This window comes from Megalops cyprinoides, chromosome 6 (genome assembly GCF_013368585.1).
Source record: "Megalops cyprinoides isolate fMegCyp1 chromosome 6, fMegCyp1.pri, whole genome shotgun sequence".
Classification (NCBI taxonomy): domain Eukaryota; kingdom Metazoa; phylum Chordata; class Actinopteri; order Elopiformes; family Megalopidae; genus Megalops; species Megalops cyprinoides.
The window spans coordinates 2,270,011-2,289,530 of record NC_050588.1 but is presented as its reverse complement, the minus strand read 5'-3'; the positions used below and the strand labels follow the sequence as shown (position 1 = coordinate 2,289,530).

At 43.6% G+C, this 19,520-nt stretch overlaps 1 protein-coding gene across 2 annotated transcripts in view; it reads left to right on the top strand.

The window, feature by feature from the left end:
* The window catches only part of LOC118779674 (RNA-binding motif, single-stranded-interacting protein 2-like), a 54,046-nt gene extending 34,843 nt beyond the window's left edge, over window positions 1-19,203 (top strand). Inside the window, exons 3-14 of one of the 2 annotated variants that reach the window (XM_036531860.1) lie at window positions 7,038-7,096; window positions 7,379-7,470; window positions 13,481-13,638; window positions 13,976-14,055; window positions 14,215-14,324; window positions 14,776-14,819; window positions 15,441-15,534; window positions 16,581-16,631; window positions 17,078-17,188; window positions 17,625-17,705; window positions 18,329-18,410; window positions 18,770-19,203. In XM_036531860.1, the coding sequence (XP_036387753.1) occupies window positions 7,038-7,096; window positions 7,379-7,470; window positions 13,481-13,638; window positions 13,976-14,055; window positions 14,215-14,324; window positions 14,776-14,819; window positions 15,441-15,534; window positions 16,581-16,631; window positions 17,078-17,188; window positions 17,625-17,705; window positions 18,329-18,409 (961 nt within the window). In that variant the 3' untranslated portion in view covers window position 18,410; window positions 18,770-19,203. The remainder of the gene's footprint in view (window positions 1-7,037; window positions 7,097-7,378; window positions 7,471-13,480; window positions 13,639-13,975; window positions 14,056-14,214; window positions 14,325-14,775; window positions 14,820-15,440; window positions 15,535-16,580; window positions 16,632-17,077; window positions 17,189-17,624; window positions 17,706-18,328; window positions 18,411-18,769) is intronic. The other variant, XM_036531859.1, reaches the window with a different exon arrangement.
* The last annotated feature ends 317 nt before the right edge of the window (window positions 19,204-19,520 follow it).

Here is a 19,520-nt window from a genome sequence, read left to right as displayed (position 1 = left end):
ACTTTCTGAACACTGTTTTTAATTTTTAAAAGTACGTAAGTAAAGGTGTGGATGTGGCATATACTGGCATAAACCGAAGAATGTTCTTAACAGTTTTTTAAAGAATTTTCACCAAACTAAGGTTCTGAATGGTTAATTTTAGAATATTCACTTAGCATTGTTGTGGCTAACATTTTGGCACCCGCATGTTAAGTCTATGGGGCATTTCATCGCAGTTTCTTCAGAATTGTAAATATTAATTCAAAAACTACATTACATGAAAACATGAGTTAGAAAAGGCACGAGCCACCCTAAATACATTGTGAGTGAGAAAGGACTAGCTTAACAATTTCATGTATAATATGCGTAGTTAGAGTAATCACAGTTTTGAACATGTGAAATTTCACTTGTTTTGTCACTGTATCTACTCATTAGCTAGTTAGCTTTAATACTATACTTACTAGTCTACTAGCTAGCTGAATAGCTAATCCAGTGCAGCCAAACTATGTAAGATAGCTAGCTAGTGTAAAATAGTTAGCTCAGCTTAAATAATGACAAAGAGAACTTACTTCAAGATGCTTCTTCAGGTTAGAGGTCGACTCTTTTGAAGCAGATAGCAGTTTGGTTGCTGGAAAACACAGCTTGCATTGTACTGTTATGTTGCGACCTTTGCCAAATTTGAAAGTAAAATGGTCCCGGTATTTCTATGACATAAACGTGTTGCACTGGTTGCTTTCTGTCTCACTCTCCATTCTACTGTCTGTGAGACAGGCAGGCTGCACACTTTTTTCTTCTTTTATTTTTTTTTGTGAGGGGCATATGGGAGATACACCCCGGAGTTGCCTATCATTGGATAGATCCAACTGAATAAACTTTAAATGAAAAAAATAAATGAAGTTAAATGATAAAAAATGAAATTTAATCCCTTCAGTAATCTAAATATTTTAAAAATATAACTGTAATTTGATTATCTTCAATTTAAGTGGCAACTGTAACGGAATACAGTTACTCATATTTTGTATTTTAAATACGTAATGCCGTTACATGTATTCCGTTACTCCCCAACCCTGAGAATAGCACATACAAATACGTGTGCTGACTCTCTCATTCTCACCCTCTCACCCTACTTCTCAGCTCTACAAATTGGATGCATTATTTTGTGCATTATGTTGGTGGTGATGAAAGTGAGTTAGCCCACCATCTTATCAATTGTAAAGTGTTGTAAGGTATTTGGAAGAAAATGTAGTATATAATTATGGTAATTATTATATACTACATAATTATTATAAATATTCTTAATAGTGTATCATTGTAGTAATTGTTACATTTACTTAGCAGACGTTCTTATCCAGAGTGACTTACATTACTTCTAACTTTTATTTGTTATCCATTTATACAGCTGGATATTTACTGAGACAATTTAGGTTATGTACCTTACACAAGAGTTCAACAGCGGTGACCCAGATGTGTTCAGATATCAGTCGTGATGGGTTCAGACATCAGTAGCGATGTGTTCAGATATCAGTAGTGATAGGTTCAGATAACACTAGACACTCAGCTCTCTCTTGTCTCTGGACCGATTGAAGAGAGTGAACTTATTCTATAATGTACCCCAGGCTCGGCTTTAAAAAAAAAAAAAAAACAGATTAATTGCCTACTTCTTTGGTTTTTTTCTTCATTAAAGGAAATTATTGTCAAAATTTGAGAAAATAGGCACAAGTTTACAGATTGCTGTAATGGTTTTCCCCTGCATGAAAAAGCAGCTTTGACTGACTTCTACTTAAAAAGGCCTTGCTAAAGCTGTATGCATTGAAGTTGGCCATTGAGCCACCATTCTGGAGTGGGCTATTGCTTTGCCAAAATGAATCTTTTTTTATGTTTCACCAGATTCATGTTTAATATATTTTCTGCCAAATTCATTTATCCTTCAGCAAACATGTCTGTTTTTTGAACGCTGTTTTTTGAAGTCCAATTTTCCTTGTCAGTAATGTCTTTTTAAATAAAAAAGTTGCAGTATGAACACAATTTCTGCCCCAACTTTAAAATTGCCATAAGGCTATATTGACATCACAGCACTGAGAAATCTAGTCCAGTGGTGTTGTTAGGTCCGATCATTTGGGGGGAGAGCCCTGAATATTTTAATCCTAGCCCCAAATATTTTCGCTCTGAAAAGGAGGTGTTTATAGCAAAGCAACAGACAGACTGTGTAACAGAGCGGAACTTGACTTGCAGAGTCCGAAGGTGTGATAATATTTATTATAAAGGTAGATATAACCTCCCCAACCTATGATGCCGATCTACTTTCCAAAAAAAAGACAAGCCCCAGGCAAACATGACTTAGCCCTGGATAGCTAGAATCTCGATCTCCAAATATGCTTTGTATGCTTTCTTTTGCTAGCTGGAGCATGTGCTAGACAGATATCTCTGTAGTAGGTGGGAAATCCTTGAAATCTCTTGAATACAGTAAGAGAAATAGCTTTTCAGCATAGCCCCAGAAACTCCCCCTTCTGTGATCATAGCATACATGCATGTAAACTCTACTAGCTTCAGTACTTTCACAATGTACTTTAAATATCAGACTTGGCTGTAGTTGGCATGTGCATAGAGTGAGTCAGAAATGGCTGATATGGAGCAGTGCACTAATCGTAGAAACACTGAGTACAGGCTTGGTGTGAGAGACCAGTCTTTCAAGAGAAGGAGCTCGTGGAACAAACAGCCTTTTGTTGGCCTTCCTGCACTGCATGTGAACTCAGAGGGATTTGTTCAATCCCCCTCCAGGTGTGAGTCCAAATGTGCTTAACGTGCACACACAGACACACACACGCACACATATACACACACCCACACACACACATACACACACATGCACACAGACACACACACACACATATATAGTGGATGCGTTCATGTGTGCTCCTCTGCTCCAGAGTACCTCAGAGCTCGCTGCAGACAGTTGCTTCAGTCTGCTGGTGCTGCAGGAGCCCAGACTTTGCTTGGGGGCCTGCTGGTTTGGCATGCTTCTGGGCGTACTAGCAGGGAATAATACAGAGTGAGCACTCTTCTCGACAAGAAGTTCCTCTCACTAAGCTTACTGTGATAAAAACGGAGAACAGGAAGTAAATAAGGACTGCTGTGGACATAATTGCTCTTAGGAGTTCAATGTTCAGTGTCACTGAATCAAAGTGTAAAATCATCACAGAAATACCACAATGGGTGCAGTGAGTTAGGGAGCTAATGCAACAAACAGGAAGTTAATGCATTCAGTAAACAGGCAGCCAACAGTACTGAGCTGAAGCTGGGGTATACACACAAGTCTAGGTCTGGTCTGCTAGCCAATATTAGCATTTTAAGATAAATGCCAAGCTTTTTGTGTTTTGTATACTAAAGTGCAAAAATGAGCAAGAAAAATCCCACACCAAGGACGATAATTGGGGGGAGCTAAAGAAACAAGCAGTCATAGCAATATGGGCAGCCAGCAACACTTCAGCCAAACATGCTTTTAGCCTGAAAAGCTAATGTTAGTTAGCAGACTGGAAGGCAAAAGCTAACTCACACATACACTGAAGTATGCTGGAAAAACTTATTTCTTAAAGGGATACTACCTCAGGCCTCAATAGTGGAGTGCACTTGAGTGTTCTAAAATGCTAGTTTTTCAGTCTATTTCATGTCACACTGCGTTGTGGATAACAACACACACGCGCGCACACACACACACACACACACACACACACACACGCACACACACACACACACACGTACACATACACGCACACACACAACGATACAGATGCACATGCACATGAACCACTGTAAGAATCTTACTGGGCAGAAAGGAGTGCGTGTGCTCTCATACAGATCCTAAATACGACCTAACTTTCATTGAGGAGAACAGTGAAAGACATTCCAGTCTGCCATTAATAAGGTAATGTGTGGCCCACAAGACCACCAGTTAGGTTGTGTCTTGAATTAAGACTAGGTTTATGAAATAGCTGCTAAAACTGTTGTGCTATCAGTCAGTCTGGGAATTATGGTATGACAGTCGACAGTGGAGTAGGGTGAAGGATCAGGATGTTCAGAATAGAAAATCAGTCTCCTGTATAGTTTCAATGTGGTCAGTAAAACCATATTGAGAGTACACATCCAGCAGTACTAGTATAATGGGTGGGGTCTTGTGTTGTGTTTTAATTCGAAGTTATGTGGGTCAGCGAGTGAGTGAGTTTCAAACCAAGGTTCACACTGCTCGCTGCCAGCCCCTTTCAGCCAGCATCGTTACCAGTTGAGCTAAAGGCAAATTGCCCCTAGCCTGTCGGCAACAACGCTGCTTAACCAGGTCTCAGAGTGACGTAACCGCTGCAACCGCTCGGCTACCTGCTACCCGCTGCCTAAGGCTTTACGCAGGACTCACACGAGCTAATCACTTCAGCTCTGCTACACTAGCACCAGTGTCAATATGTGATCAACACAATTTTATGAGCTATGTGTTCTGTACGAGCAGAAAAAGGACTCTCTGATCATTTTTTTTGCATCTTAAACCCTCTTATCTCTCTCATATGAAGCTGATTTCCAGCTTAGCTGAAGCTCTGTGTGTTTTGCCAGCACAGTGGCCCATATGCCAAGCAGGGGATATGATCTTATAGATCCAGTGAGTAATTTGATAAGAAATAATTATTCCTCTGTGGAAAAAGGATGACAGAAATGGTAGGAGGTTGGAGGTTATTTGGAGGCCAAATGTTACAGATGTAAAGTCAACTCAGATTATGGATTATGTTGCCCAGTTTAGTAGTGATATTTCAATTTATTTTTATTGCACCTTTCATACTGTAGAGTAGCATAATACAATACAATACATGAAGTGGCACAGTGCTTTACAGGCATAATAAAAAGAAAGCAAATAAATAGAATAAAGCAAATAGAAACATGACAGCTCATGAAGTTATACTGAACAAGATTTACATTAAAGAACAGAAACCAGTGCAATGTTTATAAAAACAGAAAAATAAATGAATCAATACTTAGTTAATGTCTTCTGTTGTACAGGCAATCTCTGTATGCTGAGGGTGGCAGTGTAGCGTACTGGTAAGGAGCAGGGCTCCTAACCAAAAGGTTGCTGGTTCAATTCCCCACCTGGGCTCTGCTGTTGTACCCTTGGGCAAGGTACTTAACCTAGTATTACCTCAGTATATATCCAGCTGTATAAATGGATGACATATAAATTTGTATCCTATATAAGTCAATGTGAATAACATTGCCTGCTAAATGACAATAGTGTAATACTGCTTTCAGATCTTGCATACAGAATCCTATCATTGGCGGCAATTGGCAAGAGGCACAATATGTGAGATCAGCGTGCAATGTTAAGTGATTATGTCACAAATGTTCATTTGTAAAGAGACAAGGGTATTCATTCATAGTGATGATTATTTTGGTCTAACAGCATTGTAAGAAATTGCAGCATTCTGCCCCAGAATGTGTATTCCACCAGATATGATATAATTTGAATAGCCACATCACCCCAAATGGTTTTATTATCATAGAGACACTGGCAGGATGGTCCACACCTCTGCTGACACCTCTTAATGTGATGTTTATGTTTCTGTCATGTTGGTGTACTATGTGGGGTCCTCCCTACTCTGATTGGTGTTCATTCTCCCCTGTAATGTATGATAATGAGTATAATTCTGCAGCAACTGCACTCAGACCTGTTTGGTTGACTTTGATTAATGATGACAGTATTAGCTGCTCTCATGAGCAGAGCTGCACCTGCTGCTGGCCGGGACAGATGAAATGTACTAGGAGGTCCTGTGCATGGTTACCAGGCTTTCCCGTGATTGTTATGTGTTAGGATGGCAAAGACGTAACATACACATCTGGTACACCTCTGCCCGGGGACTGTATCATCTTTATGGGAGCAGAGAGCAGCTGTTGAAGGCAATGTTAAGATGGTTGAGCGCTAGGACCCAGAGGAAATGGCTGAGGGTTGGGTGGCAGTGTGTAATGCAGACAGAAGGATCAGGTTACGCTGTGGGCCAGGCCAGGAGGGCGCCAAGTCCTGGACCTCAACAGCACCATGCAGTGTGTCAGTGTAGAGTGCAGTGTAGATGCATTCAGCAAAACATGCTGAATGGAGGACGAGTACTGCTCCCAGTACAGTATATATACCAGTGCAGTTTATAACTGCTCTTAGTACAGTATGTAAGTGCTCCCGTATGTAACTGCTGCTATAATTGATTCCCAGTACTGTATATAACTGCTCCAAGTTCTGCATATAACCATTCCAAGTGTAGTGTATTACTAATCCAAGTACTGTGTTTAACTGTTCCTAGTACAGTATGTAATTGCTCCCAGTGCAGAATATGACTGATGCCAGTACTGTGTGTAACTGCTGCTAGTTCAGAATATAACTTCTTCCAGTGTAGTATATGTAACCATTCCTGCAGAGGAGGTTATTCAGAGCAGCCTTACATTGCAGGGACTTCCATGGACATTGTGCAGAACAGCGGCGAATGGAGCAGGGCAGTCCACTCTGGTGTTTAAAGTGAAGGAGGGCAGGGCAGGTGCAGCTGTGGAGGTGAATGGGGCAGACAGGCTGAGTGACTGGAACAAATTGTTTCTGCCCCCATGCCATGTCTCACTCAGCATCTAAACAATGGCTCAAAACAGGCACACAGTCATACAGTGGTGAACCCTGCAGGAGCTGAGCCAAGGGAGGCCCCTTTGACCTCTGTCAAGTGCCTGTCGAGCAGCACCAGCATTACAGAACTTGTGGTTGGAAAAATTTCAGAAATGTTCCAAAAAAATATTCCAAATGGCTGAAACGTTTTCCTCTGTAACTCTAGGTCTGTTGCTTTGTGTTCTGAAGATATAAGAGGGCTGTTCTATTCTATTGATTGTGTTTGTGTCCTGCTCTTGTTTGCATCCTGAAGGTGCAGAAGGGTTTTTTTTTGTTCTGTTGTTTGTGTATTGAAGGTGTGGAAAGATCATTGCACTGTTTGCATCATGCACTGTTTGCATTTTGAAGGGGGGAAACATTGTTTTACTGTGTTGTTTGTGTTTTGAAGGTATGGAAAGATAGTCTCCACAAAGGCAATTCTGGATAAGACCACCAACAAGTGCAAAGGTGAGAGCTGCTATTTTTTTCCCCATGGTGCTTTTGGTGACACTGGGCCACTCTCAGCCTGGCAAGTAAGATGTGACACAGTGGTCCTGGCAGTAGGCCCCGCGCTCTTATATAACTCGATATCTGGTGACTGATGAATGTTTTTTCTTTCTGTTTTGTTGCCGTTACATTGTTTTGAGCATAAGCCTGTATCGTACATGCCCACGCATCACCATGCCCCTGTGCCATGTGTACGCTCCCTGCTGTCCCCTCAGTGGCATCTGTGAAATGTGTCCCCTGCAGGGTATGGCTTCGTTGATTTTGACAGCCCAGCCGCAGCTCAGAAGGCAGTGACCGCCCTGAAGGCCAGTGGGGTGCAGGCCCAGATGGCCAAGGTAAGAGGCTACTTTTTTCCTCCTTCCTGTTTAAGACACACCTACGCATCACCTGCCTGTCACCAGCAGCCATCAGTGGCGCTAAGTGAGGCTGAAGGTACCCTTTTGCTCTTTAGCAAATTGAAGTGTGACAGATGACAGTCAGCTTCTCAAACAGAGCCAGCTCATAAGTTTCAAACAAACACCACTCGTACAGCAGGGCATGACTTAACAACCACAGCGCAAGAGCAAATATATTACATGTTTTATACAGAATAGTAAGTATCACACATTTTATTGTACATAGGTCAGCTGCTTCAGGCTTCAGTAGCTATTCAGGCTTTTGGAGCTGCAATAATATTGGGAATTTTTTATGTAAATGAGATTTAAATATTAATGTTCCAATGAAATAAAATAAATGGAGAAATGCATCATACTGTAGAGGGCACCATTTTTGTAGCTGAGCCTCATGCTGTCCCCCATGTGATTCAACAGCTCTGTCACACTGCCTCTTGCTCCACAATGTCAGAGCCCCAGCCTTGGTCAATTGAGCCATATTAGTGGCTAACGTAAAAAAATTGCAGGCCCTGTAAGTTGTTCTGGATAAGACTGTCTGTTAAGTAACTGTAAGGTTCTGCTAAGCAGATGTAGTATGGTAACAGAGAGATGGGGCATGGTATGTGCATTTGTTTAGTTTTCAGCACCACTACTTAAGCCATGAGCTAAGGTACCTTAGATGCATGCTACGCTAGCAGGTATTATGGCCGGATCATTGGTCTTGTGTTAATGATCACTTTTGGGGGGGTTCCTTTAACCGTTTCCTCAGTGTTACACTACCATTTCTTGTGCTCAGATGAACACCCAGGTTTTCTGCACTGAGTGGAGTGCTTTCCCTCCCTGCTTCAGGTTGTAACAGATTCTGCAACAGAAAAGAGCAGGTGTCAGAAGGCCTTGTTTCAGGTGGTCTGGATTGTGCCATTGGACATATAGGTGAACTCCCTGCTGCTGCCAGCTGGGCCCCTCACGTGACCAATCAGCGGGCAGCCGGAGGAAAGTTCTTTGGCCTGAATGATACCAGCTTCTGCTCAGTGCACACGGCAAGATTTATGTGCTCTTACTGACCCGGATTTGCTGCTGTGTACACTTTTCTCCAATCATATGAAACGAAATGAAAATTAGCAGTGGAAAATTAGCACTCTCACTGCTCATAGTGGCTATGCTAACTACAAAAGATGTTAGTAAGATGGAGGGTGTTCACATGAAAGTGTTTGTGTGTATCTGTTTGTGTCTGTTTGTGTGTGTGTGTGTGTGTGTGTGTGTGTGAGAGTACATAGGTGCACACACACACACACACACACAGTTCTAAATATCCACAGTGGCAGCAGACTGGAAGAATTGAAGAGGGAGAGTGCTGAGTGTCTGAGTTCAGAGAGGGTTCTGCTGTGCTCTTCACTGCCCCCCCTCCTCCTCTCTCTGACCCCCCTCTGTCTGAGTGCCCCCCTCTCTGAGAGCAGGGCTGTGGAGTTGTCATCCAGCCTTTGTGCAGGTATCTGCACATGAAAGAGATCCTTGTAGTCCTATTAAGCAGATCCTCTGCACTGCATTCAGCACGCCCCTCTGAGGGAGCCTGGAGAGTGTGGTCCAGTGCCCATGGTGAGGGTGCCCCGGGACAATGGGGATCTCCAACCGTCAAACCCTCACACAGTACCCCATCGCCCACCAGCCACACAGCCCCTCCCCTTTAATAGCATGCAGCCGGCCCTCTTTGGTTGACCCAAGGCCTGGGCTGGCCTGAAGCTCTTGTGACTGGGCTTTATTTTTAAGGGACACCTGCATGTGAAGAACGTCTCTGTCCTTCGGGCTATCGGCTGCCAGCTGACGTGCTACGAGAATCCTCCCGCCTGCTGCATGTTGCGGCACGGTCGAGTTCAGACCGCTGAAGTCGGGGTGTTCCTGGGAGAATGGGAGTGAGAGGCACCGCATGCTAGGTTCAGCATGTCTGCGAAAGGAGGCACTCCATCATGCATTTTGCATGTGCCGGGCCAGTCAGCCTCCGGGCGATGTTTCCAGCATAGAGCACGATCCAGAAACCTGATACACCTCTTGTCGGGACAAAGTCCCAGACTGCACAACTATGAACTGGGCTGTGGGCCAAAAAGCATTACAGCAGGAGATGCATAAAACAGATGAACAGTTTTGTTTCTGCTGTTCACCCTTTTTCATTTACTACAAATGACATCACATTTGATTCACAGAAAAATCTAGTTTCATTCATAGAGAACTTGCACTGGGAACGCTTTCCTTGTTGTGACTGTCAGTCTATGTGTATCAGCCTGCCCTGAGGTTTGTGAAGGAGAGGCTTGCGTGGCGGTCGGGGCTTTTGGAGAGTTTTTGGAGTCTTGCATGGAGGGGAAGGTGACAAGAAAGGTATAAAAATAGCCTGAGATGTTTGCCTGCTGGAAGCCACTCCCCTCTCTCTGTGAAATTCAGTGTGCGGCGCTCCGCCTCAATAGACTGGCTCAACGAGAGCTTGGCGCCGTTCAGCCACTCCGCAAGTAGTCAGGGCACGACCAGGCGCTTGTCTGCGTGGAGAGAGAGAGACCTGTCCACATTCCATTCTGGGAAATGGATGGTTGGAACTCTCAGTGGTAAGAGGCTGAATATGGATTAAATATTGATCAACCGGCAATTTCCAATAGAGGGTGAAGTGTGACTAAGACTTTAGAGTTGTGGTTTGTTGCAGTTCTGAGAGCACGGTGAAGTTTGAGTTTGAGTGCCACCATATTCACACCTGCCAGTTTTTGTGGCAGAAAACTACAGGTGAATGCACCGCTGGGATTCTTAGTAACAGTGGAGTAACAACTGGAGGTGTGCTTCCAGTATCCACTCTGGCACCAGAAGGGTGAGGGTTCAAGTCCAAGGAAAGACACCCCAAAGACTAGGGCTGTGTCCCAGACAGTAGCAAACTAGGTAATGTGCTAATCAAGTATGCTTGGCCATCTAGTATGTTCTCACCTGGTAATGTAAATAGTGTATTATGCTTGAAAGTACCCAGATGTCATACTACAATCACTGAAAAAAGAACAAGTGTGCCACAGCTGGACATCTAGGAAGTGTTTTCATATGTCTTTTCCCAGAATTCATTGCAAAACAAAGGAAGCTGGGCTTATGGCAGAGTAAAAAAAATGGAAAAAAGTGAACAATTTGCACAGTTGTGCATAATCAGTTTACAAGCAGCTAGAGAGTGAACAACTGTTTGTATTAAACAAATATAACATTTGTTATTGGTGTTATCCTAACATTGATCATTTGACATACTGCCACACAATATAGACCAAGCCTCTTCATCTCATAGAGTGGGAGAGAAACAGCAGTCATTCTAGCTGAAACATGGCTTCCCTTTGACCTAGGTGAGAGCAAGGGATACGAGCAGACACTGTGAGATGTTGTGAAAGACAGAGGTGGAGGTGGAAGGGAAAATGCAATTGGAATCTAAGGGGAAGAAAGGCCTAAGAGAGTAATAAGTGCTTCATTTCCACTCAGCCTTTTGTACCATCTCTTAGCATGATGAAAAACATGGCTCCTGTGACCTTTTTTAAAATAACCTAATATCAAAGCTATGCTTTAGTCACAGCCCTAATAAAATCCCTCACAGCATCAGTCATATACTGTTACATATCTGGTTAGAATTGATGGAAGTTCTCTACAACAGCATTGATTGTGTCCAAGAATGACACAGCTGTTGCATTACGGGTTGTCATAAGACACACAGAAACACACCTTGCAGATCCTGCAGTTTTTCCACTCATTTCTGGGAGATTCCGTGACCCCTTGGGGCATATTCTTAGGTGGGAGACCTAAATATTTAGCCTGATCCAGTAGCAGTGACAGAGTGGATGGTGACTGCACTGGCCTGGGACACTTTGCTCCACAGAAGGGGAGCCCTGCTGACCTCAGGGGGTGGGGCCTTGGTCCACCATTGTTGCCAAGGAGCAGGCAATTGGCTAAGAGTTTCACAAAAGAAGTGGCGATTGGTGGAGAGTAATTGGTCAGCCATCCTACTGGTAACTAAAGAGGACATGGCTTCCTGTTTCTCCACAGCATCCTGTGACTGGTGGTGTGTATCCGTGCAGAGTGTTAATCCAGGACATGTGCTTTTATTACACCTTAACATGGCTGTTTGAAGCTTTGGGGTGTTGTGATTATGGTGACTGTTATCTAAGGCTGTACTTAACTGCATACTTATTTTTGAGATTTTCAGATCTGTTTTGCCTTTTGAAGTTATCACCAGTGCAAATAATGCAAAAACGGCCTCAAATGCTGATGTTTCGGAATGTCAGCCTCTGCCCACAATGGGGTGAGGATCACGCCCCCGCTGTCCCATCATATGTCAGAGGTTAAAGCATGGCGGGCACCATCGCGGAATGGGGGAGAACACAAGGGGTCCACGGTCCATATGAAATGGGACATAGTCTCAGACGCCACAGAGCAGCGAGCTCCACAAAGGGAACCTTTTTGAGCCAAAGCCCACATTTCTCCCTGGCTCGGCCCGCCTGACATATGACCCCCTGGTGCACAAGCCCGCACAATGGCCTTTCTTTTTTTCACCCCTCAGTGAATGGATGTGCAGTAAAAAAAAATTTTTGGACTGCAAAGAGGGGGACTCTCCAGGGGAAGAGTTCAGCTGAAGTACAGCCCAGACAGCATCTGTCCTCAACCCCTCCCCCCGTAATCTCTCTGACCCCTATCCCCCCCCCCGCCCACCCGCCAAGTTCCGCTCCCTCTGCTCGGCTGCGGATTTGCTCTCTACCCTTATCGCGTTCTCCTCCCTGACTCCCTCCTCTTCCTGTCCGCCCTCCCTTTCCTGATCCTTCTCTCCTCCACTCCCTGTGCGTGCAGAGTCCCTGATATCGGTGTGACTCCATGCCTGGTTTCCTGTCTGCTTCGCAAAACCCACACAAGGTTTCACTTCTACTCTGAACCAGAACCATCCCCCATTCCTGCTCCCCCCACCAACTCCCCGCTTCCACCATCACCTTTGACTAAGAGAAAATACCCCAGAGAAGTGAATATGAATGAAGGGGCACAAGCCTCTCACGAAAAGGGACTAGCATGCTTTCTACATTTGGTTATGTACAGCTTGTTTCTCTAAATGGAGTCTGATTAAATGGTCATTACATGTTCTGGATGCAGCACATGAACAAAATTTCCCTCCCACACCGTCTAGCTTATTCTGAAAAATGGATAATAAAAGGATAATTACATTGATTTAAGATGTGGGTTACCTGGGTAACATGGTGCTCAGCCAAACCATACAAGCGCCCGCCCAACACTGAAGGAACAGGCTGGACCTCAGCTTGTGGGTCATATTCTCTGTGAATAATTGAAGAATTATACATTATCTTAGACCATTATTGACACCATCTAAAGCATAAAACACTGAAAATAACCTCAATAGGACTGTTCAAACCAATGAGCACCTTGTGTTATTGTCAGTTTTCAGATTCTCTTATCCACAGCCACCTACTGTTTTATCTATTTATACAGCTGTGTATTTACTAAGGCAATTGTGGAATTGAAGTACCTTGCCCAGCAGTGCCCCAGAAGGGAATCACACTAGCAATATTTCTACAAGACCTGCTCCTTTCCACTGTGCCACACCTTAAACTTTCTATCAATGAACATGTGTGCCTGTTTGATCCTTGAAATATATGTTAAGTTCACTGGACAGGGTCAACATGTGTTTTAAAAGTAAAAACCAAGGAAAGTGTTATATGCACCAGGCTCACACCTATTACTTGAGCCTAACAAGGGTGGCTAATAAATAATTTTTTGGCCAAGAACTCTTACTCTGGCTTACATGTTTCAGTTGTAGGTGCTCTGGCTTAACGTCTTTATTTTCTTTTAAAAGTATTGTTATTCGCTGTTCATTTCGGTGCAATACATGGAATACATAATCAATGTAGGTACTCAAACAACTGTGTTGTTCATTAAAATTGCATGACATTTTTCCCCATCCGCTCACATGTAGCAACAGGAGCAGGACCCCACCAACCTGTACATCTCCAACCTGCCACTGTCCATGGACGAGCAGGAGTTGGAGGCCATGCTCAAGCCCTTCGGCCAGGTCATCTCTACCAGGATCCTCCGCGACGCCAATGGAACCAGCCGCGGTGTGGGCTTCGCGAGGTAATGACCCTGGGTCAAATGCCCACTTCGCCTGGATGAGAATGATATAGCAGGCTGGTTTGGGCTCATCCTCTCGCCCCTGGCTGTGGGCCAGTGGAGCCTGTGACTCCAGCGCACTGGGGCATTTCAGACCAGCAGGGGAGTTAGGATGAAATGGGAGCAGACGTGCTGTCTAGTGCCCCTTGGTGTCAGATGCAGATTATTGGTCACTGAATTCACAGGGGTCAGTAGCTGGTGGGGTCAGCCATTGCTGTGGAAGCAAGTAACAGGGGTGGGGGCAATGGCTATTACAGCCTCCCCCACTGCATTAATGGAGCTCAAATGAACTGCTTTGCAGGATGGAGTCAACAGAGAAATGTGAAGCCATCATTCAGCATTTTAACGGCAAATACATCAAAACGCCCCCTGGAGTCCCAGGTAAGACATGGTTTTTTCACGTACTTGTTTTCATTGTGAGAGGGAATAGTTTATTCCACATTCCAGCATCCTGAAGCCATGAGATTCTGCCTGTGTTCTCCAAATCTGCATTTGATGCATTAATTTCTGAATTCTTTACTTGCTGCAACTGTCTCACAGTACCCACGGAACCCTTGTTGTGTAAGTTTGCTGACGGGGGACAGAAAAAGCGGCAGAACCAGGGGAAGTTTTTACAGAATGGACGTCCTTGGACCAGAGATGGGGAGACGGTAAGACTGTTATGATGGCCAAGTCAGGGTTAAAGCTTTTGGTTGTTTCAGTGTTTTCAGTGACATTGGATTGTTGAATTAAGATCTCTGTTTGGTCTAAACTGGTTTAATGCTCAAATATCAATGAGGAGCTGACAGCCTTCTTGTTTAAACAGGTCTTAATCAGTTAGTTTGATTTAAGTCCTTAATTAAATTCTAATCAGGATTTAAGTTCTTAATTAATGTATAATGCTTTATTATTTTTGTAAGAAAGCACACTATGTTAAGTGCCTTACTCAAGCATACAGCAGTTTTCTCACCCAAGATTTGAACCTGAAAATCAGAGGTTTCTCCAGTCCTGTAATATGCATAAGCCATATAATATATGTTTTAAATGTATCTTAATTTATTGTAATAGGGTTGGGTACAAAGAAAGATAAAAATGTTGAGGATGTGGATCTTGTGTTCCCAGGGGGGAATGACATTAACATACGACCCAACAGCCTTACAGAATGGGTGAGTGCTGATGGCTCTGTGACTTCAGGGAACCGCCTCTAGTGCACTGACCCTAAGTTAACCCAGTTTCAGTTCACTTCATGATCAAACATTCATGCTCACACTATTATACGAACTTAACAAGACACAGTTCTTGTATTTATAAATAATAATAATACAATATGTGTAGTATAATATATCTGACTTTGCACAGAAGCCTTTAGTACAGTCCACAATTTACAAAATTTTTGATTTGCAAAGGGCCTCCTCTCCTTGACTTGGAAGGATTCTTCTTCTCAGGGCTGACCCGGGATCAGCTGCAATTTCTTCTTGTCATGGTTGTGATTAAGATCAGATATGGGTTTGTTTAGAGCAGGAAGTCCCATGAGCGTACACATACTACAGGCAAAGAAATTTCATCTGTACAACAACAAAACCAAGACTCTTACAAAAGGTTAATTACACAGTGACACCTGGTGGACGTTTAAGTCACTGCACGCCATGTCACATGTACAGCATATGTGTGCTTTGTGCCAAGGATCTTAAATCCATGTTTTACTGGGAGTCTGCCCTGTAATGTGTGTCTTTGTAAAAGTTGACTGTTTTAGTGAATAATTAACCACAGTATGTATGTGCGTGCAGGTTCTACTCCTCTCCCTATAGCATTGCGCCGAATCGAATGATCGCTCAGACGTCCATCTCCCCGTATATGCATTCTCCTGTCTCCTCTTACCAGGTCAGTAAATTGTGTTCCCCCTTAAGCAGTGATGTGTGTCATTTCCTGCCGGAGAGCACTGTCAGAAAGTGTTACACTGTTTCCCGACCTGCTCATTAAATACTTTTCCCTGGGTAGTTATACTCCAAGTCAGGAGCAGCACTTGCAGCAGAAAGGTTGCTGATTCAATACTCCATTGGGGCACAGCTGCTGTACCCTTGGGCAAGGTACCCAACCCACAATCGCCTCAGTAAATATCGAGCTATACAAATGGATAAATTGTAACCTATGTGAGTTGCTCTAGATAAGAGTATCTGCTAAATTACAGTGATGTAATGTATTATAAGTCAAACTGTGTATTTCTAGAGAGAGCTCTTCTGGAAGTGAGTGACACATGAGCATTTTTTCCCTGCATTTAAAGAGGATTTACATCTGTGGTTTCCTGCCTGTCACTCTGTCGTGGCTCTTCCGAAGGTGACAGCTCTTCTTGAAAAGCGACCTGTGGAAGCAGTACAGTTGGCTGACTTTGGCTGCTGTGAGGCTCCTTTGTTTGTATAATAGAACACAAGAAAGAAGTGTTGTGATGAGAGAGCAGGCCATTTAGCTGGTCATTCTGCTGGTAGCCCAGCGTATGCCTAGCACTGTGTGAGGTCTGGTCCTGAATACTCCAGTGGCTCCTGACTTGTGCCTTTCCCCTGCTTTGTTTTACATGCTGTTGTATCTGTACGGGTTCACCACTTCTTTTTAAGGTTGGCTTGTTTATTGTAAAAATTGTAGATGTATTATAGAAAATGTGTATAACTGTTTGCAATATTTCCCTCTTTTATGTTATATTTTGTGATCAATAGTTGTGCTTGGAGTACCATACTGGCAGACTTTTCATGGCAAGTTGAATGTGTGTCTTTTCATATGCTGCAAGTCTTCCCTGATAGGAACACCATAATTGTAGGGAGAAGATGAATGTTCAAAGCATAGAGTTTTAGAAGTGTCTCATATCATCAGGATTCATTATATGGTTGTGTTTTTTCTTGTCTGCCTCCTGTGTTTCTCTTTGGCACCCCCTGCAGGTACACAGCCCCTCCTGGATGCACCACCAGTCGTACCTCATGCAACCTGCAGTAAGTCCACACGAAACCGTGGGGTCACCAATGATCACTGGCAGCTGCCAGCTCTCTGCTCTCACTGTCCCCTGCTAGAGAGTCCCGCTGCTGGCTGGCACTTAATACTCATGCTCAGTCACAACTGGAACATATTTTTGCTCTGAATGAATGACTAATGCTATTCCAGGCATGTCCACATTGATTTAAAGCAGAAGCACACACATGTAACAGTCTTCCTGTATATGAATATTCATAAGCACTTCTTCTCACACAAAGCTCTTCAGGGTTAGTAAAGGAGGGAGAGCACTTCCAGTGCATAGCAGTGACAGCCTGGTTGTCTCAGCTTTTATTATGCTTAGAGTTAGCACTGTGGCTTGTGCATGTTGTGTGTGTGTGTGTGTGTGTGTGTGTGTGCGTGCACATGCGCGTGTCTCTGTGCTTATGTGACTGTGTGTGTATTTTAGGGGACGGTCCTCACCCCCACTCTTGACCACACCATGTCCATCCAGCCCAGCTCCATGATGGGCCCCATCACACAGCAGCTCAGCCACCTCTCTCTGGGCAACACAGGCACGGTCAGTCCCCAAGGAACACATCCGTGACTGTCTATGACCATCTATGGCCATGTATGACTATTTCTCCCTCCTGTTTCTGTCCCAGTTAACACACCCATACAATGGGCAATCCTATGGAGAATTCACACGGAACAGAAACCAACTAAAAAGAGCATGAAACAAATTCTGTTGTTTGATTGAAAGAAATGACATGCCTTGCTTTTGTGCCATGCTGTCTGCTTTTAATGTAAACCAGTATGTTTTGAGCCCTTTTTTAATTTGATCCCTGTCTGTTGTGTATCACCCTTTTCCCATGCACATTTTTGTGTGACATTAAAAGTCATTAAAAGCGAACCATTCATGTTGAGTTTATGCTGAAACTATGCCTTAAATCAGCAGCAGTAGCTAAGCCCTTTGAGTGATGACATTTGGTTTCTCTGCCTTTTCTCTCTTGCAGTACATGCCTGCCAACACAGCTATGCAAGGAGCCTACATCCCCCAGTACACCACAGTGCCTGCATCCAGTGTCTCGGTAGAGGTAAAGAGCACACGTTAACGCTCTGCATAGAGAAATAGCAGGGAGTTGTTCACTTCTCACTGGGGCAGTGCCATAGCAGCCATCGCTGGGCATGACCTTCTATCTCCACTGGCCGTACCAGTGAAAGATTGTGATCATTTTCAGTTACCCAGAATAAAGGCTCAGGAAAGCATTGTAGTGCTGTTTAGAGTGATCAAGCAGCTGTTGATTAGCTCAGCATAGTCCACTGATCTCTGTAATCTCTATACAGAATGTGCATCTCTATATTGAATGTGCAGCTATGAAGTCAACCAAGCAGTGTGGACCTGCACTAGACAATGCAAATACCTCTTATGACTTCTGAGTGAACAATAATTATGAGCGTACATGTTTAAATTGTAAATGAGCTTGCTTGGTCAGAAACTTGGAGGCTGCATGTACTGTTTCTGTCTTAAAAACTATGAGGATATGATGATGAAATGATGATGCAAAAAGTAACTGTGTATGGGTCAGCATGTTTTGTGAAGAGACAGCTGTGTATTTGGGAAGAACACGGTGGGACAGCTCTTATGTAGCCTACTGAGAGGCTGTCCCATGGAAATTAGTGACACGGCCCCTGCTGTTCCTCTTCCCCCTCTCTCCAGGACAACAGTGGTCAACAGCAGCAAGTCGCCATAGAAACCCCCTCAGAACACACAAACTATTCATACCAGCACAACAAGTGAGGTAGGTCTCTCTGTGGGGCACTCACGGGCACGTGTGAATGTCAGGAGGGCCTCTCTCACCCTGTATGATAGACAGGCTTCCGCATTTGGCAGCCCACGGCCCTTGGGTCAATCGCTCAGCCAAAGCTGTGCTTCCAGGGTTTCTCAGTGGATCTTTGCTCCTCTTCCTCCTCAGCACCTCATGAACACCATTTCTTTAAAGATTATCACTGGTTTATTCTAAAAAATGTGTAGGTTTATTATAGAAAATGTGTATAACTGTTACCGTGCAATATTTCTCTTTTCATGTTATGATTTGCTATGCTATGCTATGCTTTCCAGCGGATCTTCATTCCTCTTCCTCTCCCTCTTCCTGCTCAGCCCCTCCTGAATACAGCAAGCGGAGCAGACCAGGCGACGTCCTCGGGGAGGCTGAACTCGGCTCCACGGTCTCTCTGGGCACATGGCACCGGACTTTCACATGGAAGGCTAAAGGAATATGTTTCTTTCCAGAGGACAGATGCTAAATTCACCAGGCTTTTTTTTTCTTCAAGAGTGAAGCAACCAAAGGTGGGGGATTTCCACAAAGGACCATCGGTCTATTTTATATAACAGGAAAAAAAGAAACAAAATGTTGAAAACAAATTAAGAAAGGGTGGTTATTTTTATGCAAGTAATATAACAGATTCTTATTTTTTAAAGTGTTCTGGAGCTGCAGAATGGGATGAGGAGAGTTACAACATGACGTGTCTTTTTAGGCTTCTTTTTTGTAAAATATGCAAACATTTATTTTTATTTTTAGTTATGTCTGTTTTTTGACATTTTAATAGCTACAGTAGGACAATTTTTGTACAGATTCAAAAAAATCGAACAATGCATTTTTGTCCAATTTTGCAGTGTAGGTTTGATATCATTACTGTACTTCTGAAACTAGAAGAAAAATTAAAAAACCGCTTAAAGCTACTGCTTCCAAGCCATTCCAAAAGAAACACAGATCTTAACTTGTAACGAGGCACTGCACTTGGAGAGCAGAAATAATATTCATAGAATCAGGCTATATGGTGAGGGGTTTTAGAATAATCTTTGAAAACACCAGCCTTTTAGCTGATTCCCTCCTATACACTTTCATAGA